Below are 16795 nucleotides of genomic sequence, written 5' to 3'. Positions count from 1 at the left end.
TGATTCTCAGTTTTCCCAGAATTTTCAGAAATAACTCATATGTTTTATGAAATTACGTTAAATTTGTGAGAATTAGATATATCAATGATGAAAATTGGTTCAGTAGTTCAGTGACAATTTGAAAATGAAATTGACGCGACTATGTGGACGTAGAGATCTGTCCGACACTGTACATGCTAACAAATATTAAACTTATGGTCTCAAGTAAATAAATTAAAATTCTGCTCAAAGTTCTTCGCATAAAATTAATACTTCATCGCCGATAGAGTCATATACGAATGTACATAAACTAGCACAAATTCATACAATTTAATACAAATATGTATCTATTTAAAAATGCTAATTATAAATAATAACATCATGAATGGAAACCTTGTAATTATTTTCCATTTGATATTATACTGTATTTCCAAGAAATAAGTTCTTATGAAACATCGTACTAGGAAAATACTACATTTATTTTTAATCCGTGTTAGCTCGGTCGTTGTTCGGTCGCACAAAATTTTCCACCAGGCTAAAAAGAGAGGACTTTCTAGGAATTTTATTTCCAGCATTGAATTTCAACCCTTCACCACTGGTCAATCCTTTCATAAGGGGAATGTTTGCCTACTTCAGGTCTCAATTCCACTTTGCATTCTCTGCACGTTAAACATCACAACATTTTTAACTTCACTTAACTTTTCGAGTCAATTTGCGTAATTCGAGCTGCATTTGAAAAAGCTTCACCAATCTTAAATATTTACAACCTATTTACATAAATACCACGTTCCATATTAAATTGTCCGAAATTACAAGTTAGTGAATACATGAATACCCTTTCTGACATGGAATCCATTTTCACTTTTCACCAAGTAAACTGTACTGGACGTCTGGGGTGAGTATTTTAAATTCTGTTCATTGAAAATATCGAAAACTTGTCCTCTTTAATAATTTTAGACAAATTCATTAAGTTTCTTCGTTAAATTCTAATTATTGCATTTAAAATTTTAAATTCAGATCCACCTTTCTCGCTGAAGTTTGTTGGATGAAGGAGGGAGTTTTGCAATCTGCTCGACCAACGCCATATCTTCGAGTCATGCTGACACAGGACGACGGGGAGACAATTATGGTGGCCATTGCGACCGGGAATTTTTACCACGTGGCAAAAAATCTTTACCAGGTACATTTTTAAGTAACCAAATCTAAATGAACTAACTGATTTTCCAAAATTTTGAAAAATTTAATTTTAGAACTTAATAAAAATTAAGTTTATGACATTTTTGGATTGTTAGGTTGGGAACGTCTACTGTTTTCCAGGAGGAATGTTCGAAATCCGTCTTCACACATCACAAAACTCGTGCTCGAGTTATCCGTTCGACTTGTAGTTCCTGAACGATTCTGGTAAGAAAAACTGCCTTAAAAATTTGATCATTTAATACCCAATGAATTTTTGCGTCATATTTTTAACAACTTGATATTTATTTCTGTAGCCACATCTGATCAAACGAGTCCCAAATCATGCCAGACTTCACAGTTGGAAGACTCTATGCAAAACATGAGCATTTTCTAAATTGTAGATTTAATTCATTTAATCTTGTTATGTATATGTAGTACTGATGTATTATGTATATTTATTTACATAAATTTCGTATTTTATAATGTTTCATATTATTCACTGATTATGTAGTATAATGTCAACTATTGTGATGTTTATAACATGTAGTAATTACAATTTTATTACAAATGTACTTACTAATATTTATAATATCCATTTAAATACATATACAGATATCGCATTTTATAATGTCATGCATATTTACTAATTAATAATCATTTAGATCCATTCCATTGCTATCGATTTCTTTCTTTGTACAAAGAAATCACCCTTTGCTACGACATTTAGCATGTTCCAGGAATGCGATGGTACATATGTAGCATCCGACAGAGAAAGCGTTAAGAGTAAGTGAATTCACAAGAAAATTCAATTACTAGTATACATGTGTTATTCAGTTTGCATATTTATAGCGCATTTGAAAAAATAAACCCAATAGATTTTTTGTGTTAACCTTGTCGAGTGTATTTTTTAACGCATGTACAAAATGAGACCAAATTTCAAACTATTGATTTACAATCCAGGGGATCCATTAAGAATTCGTATTTTTGAAAATTTTTGAAAAATACTTTCCCAACTAAACTTTAGCTAAGAGACACACAGACCTTCAGACATTTTTATGAAATTTTTTATGCTTTTTAAATTTTTATGTTTCGACTTTACGTTTTTTCTAAAGTTTTTAGGTTACGAATCGTAACTTACGATGCAAACTGATGAATACCCCCAGTGAGTATCTAGTTCGACTGTCTTATGTAGGTGAGCTTATCGTTATCGAAGTCCTGCCTCTGTTAAATTTCTTGCCAACGATCTCAAACAATTTCTTTTTCAGGTTACTAGTAGCCTGAATAAATTGTAGTGATTTTAGAAATTCTCCAAAGTTTTCCAATTCATGTTGGATTTCGGCTTCGGTCCAAACTCCCAAGTCTTCTTCCGCAGTTGAAGCAGTCATCGCTGTGTCGTAAAACCGCATATTTTTAATGTCAAAGTTGCTCGGTCCATAAGGGTCTGTTTGTTCCTCCACTAGCGCAAATACAGCCGTGTTCAATCGTGAGAGATATGCTTTGCAATAAATCTCCTTCAGCTTGTTGCTAAAAATTGTGGAAAAAATATAAAAAAACAGACGTATTTATATTATATTCCCTGCTACAGAGTCAAGAAATATGACATCAAGGAAACATTTTTGTTTTCCCAAAATTCATTAAATTGCAAGGCAACAAACACCAATGTTTAAGAAGAACGGTAGAATTTTTTTTAGAGAATTGTCACTGTTAAAAGTACTGTTATGTAGGAAATTGTAATTTGTTGCCTGTCATTTTCATTAATTTTTGAGGAAAATTCGTTCCCTTGTTGCCATATTTCTTGGCTAAATTATCCACGGAGCTTTTTCTATTGGTTAAAAAATTCATCGTAATCATCGCGATACCTGTAAGTAATCCTTGATTCCAAAAAATTGACTGCCTTGTGTTTTTCATCAGCAAAGAAAGTCTTTGTCTTGAATTCAATTCCATTTCCGGCACAGTTCGGACCACAGTCTATCTCAGAATGGTAGATAAACCTGTGAATACATTTAATTTTGCAGTTAGTTATATTTAAATACAAAAGTACAAATTGAAGCATGAAACATAAAGACTACCCTATATTTTTGCCCACCGCATAAGATATTTAAGTAACATACGTGGAACTTCCCTTTTCATAGGAATATATTAACTTGAAGGTACATATTTAAATATTAGATAATAATGAGCTCGCATTGTTCAGTAAATTCAGGAAAAAATCTTGAGATCTCAAAAGTTGGAAAACTTTTGTTCGACGTAAAAAATTATTTAAGAAATAAGACATACGTAATTGTCTACTTTGGCATTTGATAAATCGTAAAATATACATATTTCCCAAAGAAAAATGTGTGAAGTGTGCCAATTCGCATTTAATCTCTGTGGCGAATAATTATATATAATTCACAATCAATTACGTAGATTACAGTACATTACCGAATATCTTGGGTAAGATCAATGGAAAAGATCCCATAAATTTTTACGGCCGTTTCATTTTGCGCTATGCATTGAATATTATGTAAAACGTATGCGTCTTTTATGACACGGGACAAAAATACACGGGTCATCGGGGCCCCTCTTCCAGACTAGGATGGCTCTGCGTTCTCTTTAGTGGCGAATGTGCGTGACGAATCTACCGTCAGAGAGATTGATACATTAGTTGCGTCGTACAGAGCGAAGGGGGCACTTATTTTTTATTGTATCTTTTTCCGGTCGTTCGCCACGTTGCACTCATGTCGGTTACAGGTTATCGTGTGACATTGCATGTTCATGTCATCTGGGTCGCAACTAACACCCAACCCATACCCAACGTAGTTGGTCGATAAGACCATGACCATCGTGTTGCCATGCATAGACGCGCATCACCGCCTATGGGGTCCATCATGTCGGGATGATTGCATATTTTTTTAAAAATTGATATGTATCGATCCTCGCCTAACCTGATTTACTTTGGAGGACTTTGTCCTCTGCAATCCGTCCGATTGCGGAACGCTGTTGATATCTTCGATCGTCAGAATTGTATACAGTTTTGGCAAATATGTCGTAAATTTGGGATGGGTACATGGCAGATGGAACCCTTCTCAGGCCAAGGTCATATTCAGATTTCTGCATGATGTAGTTTAAGGGTCGCTGAGATCCGAGAAATAAGCTGGAACTATGGAAAATATTTAGTTAATTAGTGGTTTAGCTTGTAAAAACGTGTGTGTGAATTTAAATTGTATTTATAATGTGGTTAAGTACGAAATGGTCAAAGAATATGGTTACAAGGGGCTAATTTTTGCAATGAAATACAATTCTAAACATTTCCAAAATTAATAATTATAATTTTTCACAAACCCTAAACAATTCTCTTAACAAGTTGAGGATTTGTTTTTGATTAGTGGAATTAATAAGTCGTTCCCGATGTACACACGAATGCTATTAGAATTCTGTTTGTCTTCGATTTGTTCTATCTAGGTTCGATACAATACTTCGAAGGAAATTCGAATGAAAACAGAATTCTAGATCGCAGCAAAAATCAGAACACATTCGAATCTGAAAATACCATTCTATTAGCGCACTATTGGAATGCTATTCCTAGATTTCGATTTGTAATCGGAATCTCTAATTCTATTTGTATACTTAAAAACGAAACGCGCAAGCATGCGATTTTTAGCATAGCAATCGAATCGAGATAGAATACTTTGTATCCACATCGGAGGGAGAATTAAACCATAGTGCATGGCCGACCCAGTCCTCTCTTACTCAGCCAACACGTCGTCCAGTAAATTTTCGGTTGTCAACTTTATAAAGGAGAAAAAAGTCGCTGTCGTTTCAACAAATTGGTTGAGCAGAGACCGTTCGGAGTGCTGGTGGCCTACAGGACCAGGATCTGGCGATAAACTACGCCACAACGCAGAACCAGAAGAAGAAGGATGGCGAAAATATGCTTGTTATCATATTAAATTCGCAGGTAAGAATTAATTAAATACAAGGCAATAATATTTGTAATTTCCTTGTACATGTTGTATATTCAACTTTTCAGACAATCTGGAAAAAGCAGAAAAGTTCTGTAGAAAAGCAGAATTCACAGATGACATCCCCTCATCGAGTACGGAGTCATCCACACATGTCAAGCGAAAACAGGCCAAAAGTAATAGGACTTAGTGTAATAATAACTCGATCAGACCAAAGCGAGCCTTAAAGTCACCTCAGAGTTCTGTAAAGGACACGTCAAGTGATTCGTCACAAAGTGATCTTGAAGAAACTGCTTCAGATTTAAAAGGTAAGTAAAAATGTATTTCCTTTCATTATTGTGTTGCTTTTCTGATGATTGACTTCGTCATAAAATTGTACAGGAATTTTAAGTGAGTTTATTCCAAGTTCTGAAACCCACGAGTCAGAAGCCGCTGTGGTCAATGAAATTCCGGAAGGAACGAGTAACCTTGAAGTGACAATATTGGATGCACCACAATATACAGTTGTAACTTCTGGCGAAATAGACGAGCTTCGCAAAGAATTCCGGAGTAATTCAGATTTAAATATTATTTAATTTCATTAAGTTGTTGATATTTTTTATAATACTTAACTAACATTTCGATATTCTAAAAGAATTTCAGGAAATTGTACTGCAGCAGCTATTAGTGATCAAGGATCAGATGGTGGAAATTCTTCGACACGTTGGACAAAATAATACAGCAGCACCTGTCAATTCTAGCCTGGACCATCCAAATTTTCCAATCTCCAACATTGACGACTTCATTGGATTAAATAAATGGTTAGAAAATGATGACAATAAAAATAACCTGGTAAGTCTGTAAATAAAACTTAATTATTTTTCTTAGTATTTATAAGTATTTTTTGTTCATTAGGTGAGTCGCCTGAAGTATTTGGGTGGGGAGGGTGCCAATGGAATCGTTGACAAAATCCTCGAATATACTTTGTTGGACTCTTTTGCCTTAAAACTTAGCTTGACAGGAATCGGAAAATGCACTATTGCAGGAATAAGGAAAACGCGTTTCCAACAATTAATTAATGGTACGTTATCTTCACGTGTTATTTCATCGCGCCAACAATCAAAACAAATTACAATCAATTCATTTTATTGCTGAAAGTGTCCGTGCCGCAAAGTTTGGGGAGTCAATAACCAACACTGAAATAGAAAAAGGGATCCAACATTACCTGAAGAAAGTGAGCGATCGAAACTATGGAAAGAAAAAAGACGAAGAAAACCAAACGACGGAGAGTCCAAATGGAAGTTAATCGTCTGGTAAATATAATCAGAAGTAACGACCACACCTCAAATAATAATTGTATAAATAATTTTAGCATAGTGCGTAGTACAGAATTATTTAATCGACAATCTCCTCCACATTCAAAAAATACTTTAACATTTAATGAATTTAACACACATAGTGACGTCAATAGTTTAGGAACAGGCACTATTTTAGGCGATAATATATTATTTGATAAAGAGACAGTTAGTTTAGAAGATTCGCTAAAATTGTGGAAGATTGAGAATAACATAGGACATGCATCCCTGAAAGAGCTTTTATTTATACTAAACAATTCCTCAGGCTCTCACAATTTGCCTAAAGATCCTCGAACATTAATGCAAACTCCAATTACAATTCCGATTGAAAATGTTAGTGGTGGTATGTATTGTCACTTTGGTATAATCCGGTATTTAAAAAGTAGATTACAAAATCGAGTAACTTTATATAAACCCGAAGGCCTTATATTTGAAAAACTAGTTTCCAATGCTAATTTCCCATTGATAAGCTTGAGCATAGGAATTGATGGCATACCTGTTTCTAACAGCAGTAACAAGCAATTTTGGCCGATATTGGGTATAATTAATCAAATAGAGGATGCAAAACCTTTTTTAATTGGGTTATTTTATTCTGAAAGTAAACCTAAAGGATTGGAATATTTAGAGAACTTTCTAAAAGAGTGCAGGGATTTAGAAGAAAATGGGTTTAGCATTTCTGATAAACAGTATTCATTTAGAATTTCCAGCATTTTAGCTGATTCCCCAGCACGAAGCGAAATTAAATGTTTTAAAAATCATAACAGTTGTGAAAGGTGCACAATTGAAGGTGAATGGTGTGGAAGAGTTGTATATACAGGCAATAATTTTAGAGAACGTACAGACACTTCATTTCAAAATATGGTTGACTCATCTCACCACAAAGGGCAAACGCCTCTTGCATCCTTAAAAATAGGCTTAGTGAGTCAAGTACCTCAAGATTATTTACATTTAGTTCTTCTTGGTGTAGTTAGAAAAATATTTAGGAGGTGGGTAAAAGGAAAATTACCACATAGATTGCAAAGTAGGGATACAATTGCTATTGCAAATCGTTTAAAATCTTTTAGAACGTTTTATCCTTCTTGTTTTCAACGGAAACCAAGATCAATTATTGAAATAGATCATTACAAGGGAACCGAATTTCGAAGTTTATTACTTTATACAGGTGCTCCAGCGCTTTGTGGAATAATTCCATTTAGTCAATATAAAAACTTTTTGCGACTGCAATGTGCAATGTTCATCTTGCTTTCCTGTAAAGCAGATGAACCTGATTGGAATTTGGTAGCTCAAAAACTATTAACAAAATTGGTGAAGGTAGGGATAGAAATTTATGGAAACGAATTCGCAGTTTACAATGTCCACGGCCTACTCCATATAACAGATGATGCAAAATTATATGGTAGTCTAGATAACATTAGTACATTTGCATTTGAAAATTTTATGCAAAAAATTAAGGGTTGGATAAGATCCAAAAATTTTCATTTAGAGCAGGTTTGCAAACGGATTATAGAAAATGAAAATCTTTATGATGTCATAACTCAGAACCAGGTGCCAACTCATAGTAAGATTATGTTAATTAGTAGAAGGGGCAATAACTGCGTTTTATTAAAATCTGGAAAACTTGTTGTCGTAAGTAAATGTGAGATGACTGAAAATACAAATTTTTTAATAACTTGTAAAGTATATCATAATTTATCTGCTTTATCTAATTATCCTATAGATAGTATTAAGCTGGGTATCTTTGAAGTTAGAAATTTGTCAGAAGATGCAATTTTAAAAGTAGATGAGTCAGACATTATTCATAGGTATGTAAGGCTGCTATGTAAAGATTATTTTATGTGCTTTCCATTGTTACACACAATAAAATGATTTTGTAACAAAATAAATTCGAAGATGAAACACGTTATTCTATTTGCCGAACATATATACAGTCAATGGAAAAAGTATTGGCAACCCCCACGCCAGCTAAATAAAATTGGCTGTAGCCTTGGAGTGCATTATACAATTGGCGTGAAAATATGTTCGCATTTAGCAAATATAATGTAGTTTTCGATTATAATCATGTTTTATTGATTAAAATTAGATTAACACAGTTTTTAAATAATTTGTTGGAAAATTTGCAAAATTAACCCGCAAAAAGTATTGGCAACATGTGGCCAAATTAATTACGCGGAACAATATTCTTAATCACCTACCCCATTTCATTACGGTAAGTTAATTAGGTGACAAAATATGACGATGGCAACATTTTAAGTCAGCAGTTGTGTTGTCTGGAACCAAAATGGCGACACCAAACGAGTTATATTTGGCGCGGCAAGAAATATTCATTTATTTTTCGCAAAAAAAACCTGGATATCTAAAAATCAATGGAAAACATACTTTTTCATATTTACTATTGGAAATGTAGCCAAGAAATATAAAATGGCAATTTTAGTTTCTGCTTTTCCATGGTTGCGGAAGAAAAAAGTCACCTTCGCCCAAAGGCAAATGATGAATCAAGCAACAAATTACCTGAAATCGGAAGATTTCAACATCCAAAACCAATTAGAATTTGAGAACCAACTGTGGAGTCAATATTTCATACAATATGGTGATCAATCAAAAATCCTACCAAGGGGTTTTAGGGTCCAGTAGCCCCATAGAAGAGAAGGCCCCCAAAACGAACCAACTCAAGGTATTTAAATCAGCTAAATACCACCCTAAATAGACTTCCAACGGATGAAGAAGGGTCTAGTGGTCTCACATAAGTAAATTTAACTTATTCGGTGCGGGTTCGATGGTTAGAGTTTGGAGGATGCAAAATGAGGCCCTCAAATATGAATGCTGCCGTCTGGGAGTCAAGCTCGGAATAGGATCGATTATGGTTTGGGGTTGAATGATTAGGTCGTTGCGTAGTTAGCTGGTAATTATCGATGAAGTTATGACCAATGAGGTCTAAATAATCATTTCAAGCGATAATTTGAAATTATTTTGCAAAAACCTGACCTAGGAAGGAATTTAATGTTCCAAAAATGCAGTGACCCCAAACATGTAGCCAAATTAGCAATGCAAGTTTTTGGGGATCTACGAGGTTAAGCTTCTCTCGTTGGTTGCACAGTCTACCGATGTGAATCTGATTGTCTGGGTTGAGAAAGGAGAGACTGATGGAAAACCACTCGTCAAAAAACGAGCTGGACAAAATTTCAAACGAAGATTAGGCAGACATGTTAAAAAGCGTTATAAAAAGATTTTTCCAATCAATCAATCAATTACAATGCGTATTTCTGCTCTTATTGTGTCGAGGGGAGGTGATATATATTACTAGAAGCAGTTTGTCGCAATAAAATTCGCGTTTTATTGATTTATAATTTTTTAAGTTAAGGGTTGCCAATACTTTTTGCGGGTTAATTTTGCAAATTTTCCAACAAATTGTTTAAAAACTGTGTTAATCTAATTTTAATCAATAAAACATGATTATAATCGAAAACTACATTATATTTGCTAAATGCGTACAAATTTTCATGCCAATTGTATAATGCATTCCATGGCTACAGCCAATTTTATTTAGCTGGCGTGGGGGTTGCCAATACTTTTTCCATTGACTGTAGCATACTATAAGTCGCATTCTAGCCGAATTATAAAATACGCATTCTGGTCGAATTCTTAAAAACCCATTCTATCACAATCCTATCAGAGATTCTATATAGCATCTTTTTACCGAATTCTAATAGCATATCGAGGGACAAAATCGGTGTGCGTATAGAATGTTGGCGTCCAATATAAATATAATTCTGTCAGTATTCTTTTTATACATCGGGTTGTATACTTTATTTTAATGAAGCTGGTGAAAAAATTAAACTTTATTACAATGTCTTTGAGGTCCTTACATTTTGCCATTATTCAACCACTTCTGAGTATCTTAATGCATAACTGCTTCCTCCAAAGCTTTAGAAGGTTCACGATGCTCCTCGAAATTGGCACGATTTCGTACTTCGTCTCTGATCATTGCGTCGATTTCTTCCCCTGTAATTTGGATTGGTTGGATGGGCGGAGTCCAAGTTGGTATTGGAGGTACGTCAAATTGTGCGTAGAGTTCGGCCTGTTGCTCCCTGCTGGTCAGAAATTGCGTGAGATTATCCCGAAATTGAGACAAGTTGCGAGGTCCTTCATCCCGGAATGGAATAAGTTTCTCTTTAATTCCCCACTTGATTAAATTGAAGGATGGATTTTCTCGTTCTTCTGGAGGAATTAGTCCACTTCTCCACTCGGTTTGTTTTGTAGTAGGGTGGGTAATTTTTACAGAGAGGGCTACACATTTCAGCATTTTAGCAAGAAATTAAATATTGTATTTTTTAATGCTTTGAAGAATTCAGATGTATAAATCTGTGAGTTAAGAAAGTTGAGTGGCAAGGGGTGGTGATATGGAGATATGTACATATGTATGTTCTACATAAAGTAATGCATATATGTACAATATAGTGAAAGAAACTTTATTACAGAGCATCACACATTACATACATACATACGTAAAGGCCGTCGGGTAAAAAATGTGCAATTCGGAATGAGCCGACTAGATATTTTGCAATGCAAGATTTGTTCGCGTGTATAATCCACGCGAACAAATCTTGCATGTGTACATACATACATACACCGTGTATGCACATATGCATATGTATGTATTGAGTACCTAGAAGATGCATATTGAAAGCAACTACTTATGTACATACTTCGGATATTAATAAATTTTACGAAATTTAGGCATGTATAGTACTTACTAGCAAATAAGTATGTATGTGTCAAATAACTAACATTCATGATTTTCAATCCAAAAAGTTTTTCAAATATCGAAAATCTATAGGTTTTCGATATTTGACAAAATTTTTACTGTAGGAAAAATTCGCAAATTATCCACGTGCCATGACCTATTCATGACCTAAATGTTTTAACTTTTCTAAAGTATGCACCTTAAAATGTTGGACCAATTCGGGGAAACTGATGAATTTCTTCCCACAGAAGTAACATCCATGATTCGCAACCTTGTGACGCCTTCTGTGATTGGCCAAATTGTGTTTCGAGTAGCTCCTGTACTCGCATTTGTCGCAGGAATGGATCGGCCCTTTGTTCGTGGCATGTCTCGCCTCCACGTGACCCTTCAAATTTGATGCCAGAGAGAATCTCTTGTTACAAAATGCGCAAGGATAATTCCTCTGATTTTCATGCACAACTCGCACGTGCCGTTGTAAACCAATCCTACTTAAGAAGGTTTTAGGACAGATGTGACACTTTGACACATCTAGGGTAGATTTTTCCAAATGCGTGATCTGGAATATGTATAATATTGGTCATTTATAAATTTTCACCTAGTCTTTCCGACAACATGCTTATTTACCTCGTGCCGTTTCATACTTTCCACGTGGGCGAAACTCCTCCCACAAGTGGCACAATTGTACGGCTTCTCCGTCGTATGGGTGAGAACGTGATTCTGAACTTGAAGCCTCGTTTTGAACTCCTTTTCGCAAAGTGTGCACGGAAATCGGACCGGATTTTCGGCATGTTCAGTTTTCACGTGATGCAAAAGACCACGCTTGTTTTGGTAGGTTTTGCCACATCCAAGAGACGTACATGGAAAACGAGGTCGTTCCTTCGTGCTGTGGATAGCGTCAACATGTCGCTGTAAGTTATACGAATTGGAAAACACCCGTTGACACGTGTCACAACTTGGTAGCTTCTTAAAGCGGGAAGATAAGGCGAGTGTGTTTTTGGCAATTATTTCGCAAACCTAGATAAAACCGAGGTAGAAAAATGACAAAGCAAAAGTGGAAAAATGCAGACTATAAAATTAGTTTTTTTTTCTGAAAATTTATACCCTCACCTCACATTTGACCTTGGCATTGGGATCGTTCCTGACCATGTGTGTGTCCAACGGGTTATCAGTTTTTAACGTTTTCGAGCACCTTGGACATCCCCATTTCTGTCCTGGGTTCACATCCATTTTAATTTGGTACATAGATATTTATTGAGTTTGTCTGGTCCAATAAATTTAATTTGGTGTCTGCATGAAAAAGTTGTCTTACAAATATCGAGACAATATTAAACAAGTCTTTGCCAAAAATGCACACGTTTAATATTCGGCGAACATGAAACACGTTTCCAGCAATTTTTAGTGAGAATGAAATTGGCTATAATAATTAATAGGTTTTGCCCTATTTAGTTAAGTTTCTTACCGTGTGTTGGGAAATATTTTATGTATTTACAGGATTTAACTGTGCAGTGTTGTGTTAGAGTAATATGGAAAGCTAATGTTGGTTCGTTTGGTGTAAAAAAAGTTGCATTTATTTTGTAACCATAGCAACCAGTGGATACCTGACAAATTCCTGGATAAAAATAACCAACCATCCCTTCGGGACCGTACATAAGTCATGCGATTAATTTTGAGGAGGGTTTCGCCAACGAGAAAATTCACTTGCAACCTTGCATTATTAGCTCACCCTGCGAAGCATGAGAGCTATTGAATTCCTCTTGTCCGTCCGTCCGTCTGTCTGTGTGTTCACGAGTTTTTTGCATCAATTGATGCTAATTAATAATCCCCTTGACCATTATAGAATAAATTAGGCGCACCATTGGTATCGAACAATCCGTGGCGCAAATGGTGCCAATTAATTGTGCAAATGGATCGAGAAAGGACTACAATTTTGCAATAGGTAGCACCGTTCGTATTGAACAGTTGGTTCTCTAAGCTGATGCGAAACAATTGGATGAGCAACAACTGATACTCACTAGAATGGATCAGGTCCATTTTTTAATAAATTAATAGCACCGTTGGTATCTAACAATCGGTAACACAAAATGATGCGAAACAATCGGGTTAATTGATGCAAAACGCACCAATGGTACAGAATAGCCGGGAGAATTTACTATATAATTTTGACACAAATTTTTTGAAATTTTATTGGACCCACCACGGTTAATCTCCAACAGTGGTGCAAAATACTTTGTCATCTACCTCGTTTTTCTGCATCATTGATGCATAATTGCATAATAATTATTGATCTATTTTATGCCTCGTTTTTCTGCATCATTGATGCATAATTGCATAATAATTATTGATCTATTTTATGCCTCGTTTTTCTGCATCATTGATGCATAATTGCATAATAATTATTGATCTATTTTATGCCTCGTTTTTCTGCATCATTGATGCATAATTGCATAATAATTATTGATCTATTTTATGCCTCGTTTTTCTGCATCATTGATGCATAATTGCATAATAATTATTGATCTATTTTATGCCTCGTTTTTCTGCATCATTGATGCATAATTGCATAATAATTATTGATCTATTTTATGCTTCGTTTTTCTGCACCACTGGTGCATAATTGCTTAAAAATTATTGATCTATTTTGTTGAACTACTATAATTTTGCACCCAAGGTGCAAAGGTGCCAGGTAATTATATATTACAGGGTGAGCTACTTCTAACGTTACTACGGTTTATTTTACTTTCTATGACATAGTAATGTATTTCGCGTACTAATTTTAATTGGTTCAGCGAAAAAGTAAGCCGACCCATTTTTTTAATTCGTTTTAATTCGAGTTTTCTGTATTACGGAATTGCAACAATATTTCTCGACTAAACCCATCTGCCTTAATAGCCATGTAACTCGATTCTTGGCTGAACTCCAAAAATTTAAAAGTTTGCTTGATTTTTCATAAAATGAAATTTTTAAAATTTTTCTAATTGTCAGTTTTACAAAACCGCAGGCCTTAGCAAAGTGTAAAATTCTCAAAAAAACAGTAATTTCGAAAAGTCAAGTATTTATGCACTCAATTTGTATGTATCCGAAATATCACATGTTAAATATGTACGTTATCTATTCTTAAGAGATCGATAAGAGGCTTCAAAATTTGGTTTCTAAAACTGTTCCAAAAGATCTCTAATTAAGAATGTGTATCGGGAAAAAACTATTCATTTTCTCAATGTCAACGACTTCGTCGGAAAACTCGTATGCATAAGCTGACTGAAAAACAGGAAAAAAATCGCGCCCGTGTTTACAAAAAAATTTATTCAAATTTTCTGTTATGGAATTAGAGTGACTTTTTGGTGACATTTGACGAAGTACTAATTTCTCTACAAAATACTAATTGGGTTCGAAGAGCTCACTACACTACAAATGCTGAAAACAATTAACGCAAGTTTGTGCCTCCCTGTGAGGAGAACTTTTTTAACAAGTTTATGGTCGTGGGTGCAATGTACGGTCGTGGTGTCCTCCCACTTATCAAAATCCCCCAAAAAGTAAAGGCATCTGCAAAGTATTATGTGGACCGTATATTGCAACCACTTTTAGAATGATATTTTCCTAAATTGTACAGTAAAAAAATAAATAAGGTAATGTTTCATGCTGACGCAGCGTCTTCCAAGACGGCAAAGTAGATCCAAAATTATGCAAAGGACCTTGAAGCTAGATTTGAGATAAAAATCACTTCGAATAGTGAAATACCTATACAATACCCTGATGTAACTCAAATTGACTTCTTTGAGTTCGGATACTCGAAAATTAAAATTTTTCTGCGGAGACCGAATTTTTTAGACGGAGTTTGGAAACAGTTAAAATGACTGTCTTGACTTCTTGCGGCTGTGGGGGAGGCATTTTTGAAAGTAGAGAGTTGAAGTTTTGCACACAACTATCTGAGGATAACATGCTCCTCTGTTCAAAATTTTGACCCGCTACGACAAACCGTTCCGGGGTTATTCAAGGCCAAAATCGTTATATTTTAAGCGCCTGACCCTACTGTATATGAATAGTTGTTCACCAATACTTATCTGTTATCTACCCGTCAGACTAGAAACCAACTGTCTGCAGAAGTCACCAGAGCCAGTGGCGGATCAGAATTTAAGGTTTTCATAAACCTTACAAAATCCTTTAAAATTTAACTGCCCGTAAATATCTACAATCACAAACATTTCAAAATACATTTTGAAATTGGGACTTTTGGATCTTTTAAAATTAAAAACATTTGAAACCCTCGTCACGTCACGCACGCCCCTGTATTCACATTCTCTTATCTTGATAATTAATCTAAATAACCCATTAATTCACTAATCAACATGGCTTCGCTGGAAAGTCCCCAAGTCTATTTATACATTAACCTTTTTGCCAAATTATATAACCAAGTGAAGCCTCTACACATTACCATCGCCCACTAACATATTTGAGTTTCACTATTCGCACTGTCACAGCTCCAAAATGTATCAAAAAGAATTTCTCCCCCTCCTCACTTCTCAAGTGAGGATGTGCCAACGTCTTAAATGCATACCTTTCGAATTCGACGAAAAATCCGGACGTTTCAAAATAACCAAGCGTTGTCAAATAATTCGTATTTGTAAGTTGCAATCCGTCCTTAGCGTGGTATATTGCGGGGCAATGTTGCTCAACATTTTCTACGGTCCGTTGACACTGCCCAAAAGGTTGCAGGGCCTTGTCTTACTCGTCACTTGTATTACTGCATCAATTACAAGATGGAATTGGTCAATCGACGTGGGCCCTATCCAAGTCATAAATGCGTTCCTGCAATTCGAAGAAAGAATTATAAAAAGTAAGTAAAATTTCAGATTTAGTAAAGATTTAGTACAGACTTAGTAAAGTTTTATTTCTAAATTTTTACCATATGATTTTATACTTTTGATTATTTCTGAAATCATTTGGATACCGTAAGTGCCAGTTTAAATTTATTGCATTTTTTTGCACTGACTATATTTGGATATGTATGACTTAGAGTTCACTTAACTTACTGATCTCCATAATTTGTATCTTATTTACTTCCAGATCTGCCATTCATGCCAATTTCAATGGGAACCAGGACAATGAAAATATTTATATTCTTGATACAAATATTTGAATTCGTATATGCAATTCTTCTATGGATCTTGCTACGATTCCTTCCCTGCACTCCTCCATTCATCTTGTCAATGTTTGAGAACTGCGGGGGTGCTGAGTTTGGTGGACTCGCGGAACTCGGGGTGCATATTTTCGAGACTTGGATGATTGCTCACATTCATTACTCTGGGACAACTTGGATTATACATGTTCTCTTTGTAGGAATATGTTTTATTCTGCACTACTTCCAACTACTGAGCAGGTCAAGACTCAACCTACCTAATTTCATAACAATATGTTCTAACGAACGTAGGAGAGTTATATATGCACTCCCCGATAACAGAGATTTTGGTAAAGATTTGACACAAATTAGTTCGAGTATAAGACTGCTTTTTATAAAACTTGTTTGCCAAAAGTAGGGCAAGGATTATGGAAACCCGATCACTTGGACTTTGGTCCTATAAGAGGTCAAAAACCTCTTCCAGAAGTCCAAAATTTGTGTAGAATAC

At 35.1% G+C, this 16795-nt stretch overlaps 1 protein-coding gene and 1 long non-coding RNA gene across 2 annotated transcripts; one reads left to right on the top strand and one right to left on the bottom strand.

The window, feature by feature from the left end:
• Nucleotides 1-642: 642 nt before the first annotated feature.
• Nucleotides 643-1511, top strand: LOC118439107. The gene is made up of 4 exons (XR_004837240.1): nt 643-874; nt 997-1159; nt 1272-1380; nt 1470-1511. It is a non-coding gene; the product is annotated as an uncharacterized LOC118439107 (long non-coding RNA).
• A 9402-nt stretch (nt 1512-10913) lies between these two features.
• On the bottom strand, nt 10914-12692 carry LOC110860208 (zinc finger protein 570-like). Its single transcript, XM_035860116.1, has 3 exons — nt 12282-12692; nt 11799-12188; nt 10914-11730 (listed from the first exon to the last, which is right to left on the bottom strand). Exons 1-3 carry the CDS (start codon nt 12414-12416, stop codon nt 11332-11334), a joined length of 924 nt encoding a protein of 307 aa, XP_035716009.1. The 5' UTR covers nt 12417-12692; the 3' UTR covers nt 10914-11331.
• Between the last annotated feature and the right edge of the window lie 4103 nt (nt 12693-16795).

Source organism: Folsomia candida, unplaced genomic scaffold (assembly GCF_002217175.1).
Source record: "Folsomia candida strain VU population unplaced genomic scaffold, ASM221717v1 Fcan01_Sc030, whole genome shotgun sequence".
NCBI lineage: Eukaryota > Metazoa > Arthropoda > Collembola > Entomobryomorpha > Isotomidae > Folsomia > Folsomia candida.
The sequence above is the reverse complement of the archived record's forward strand: the minus strand, read 5'-3'. Positions and strand labels throughout refer to the sequence as shown.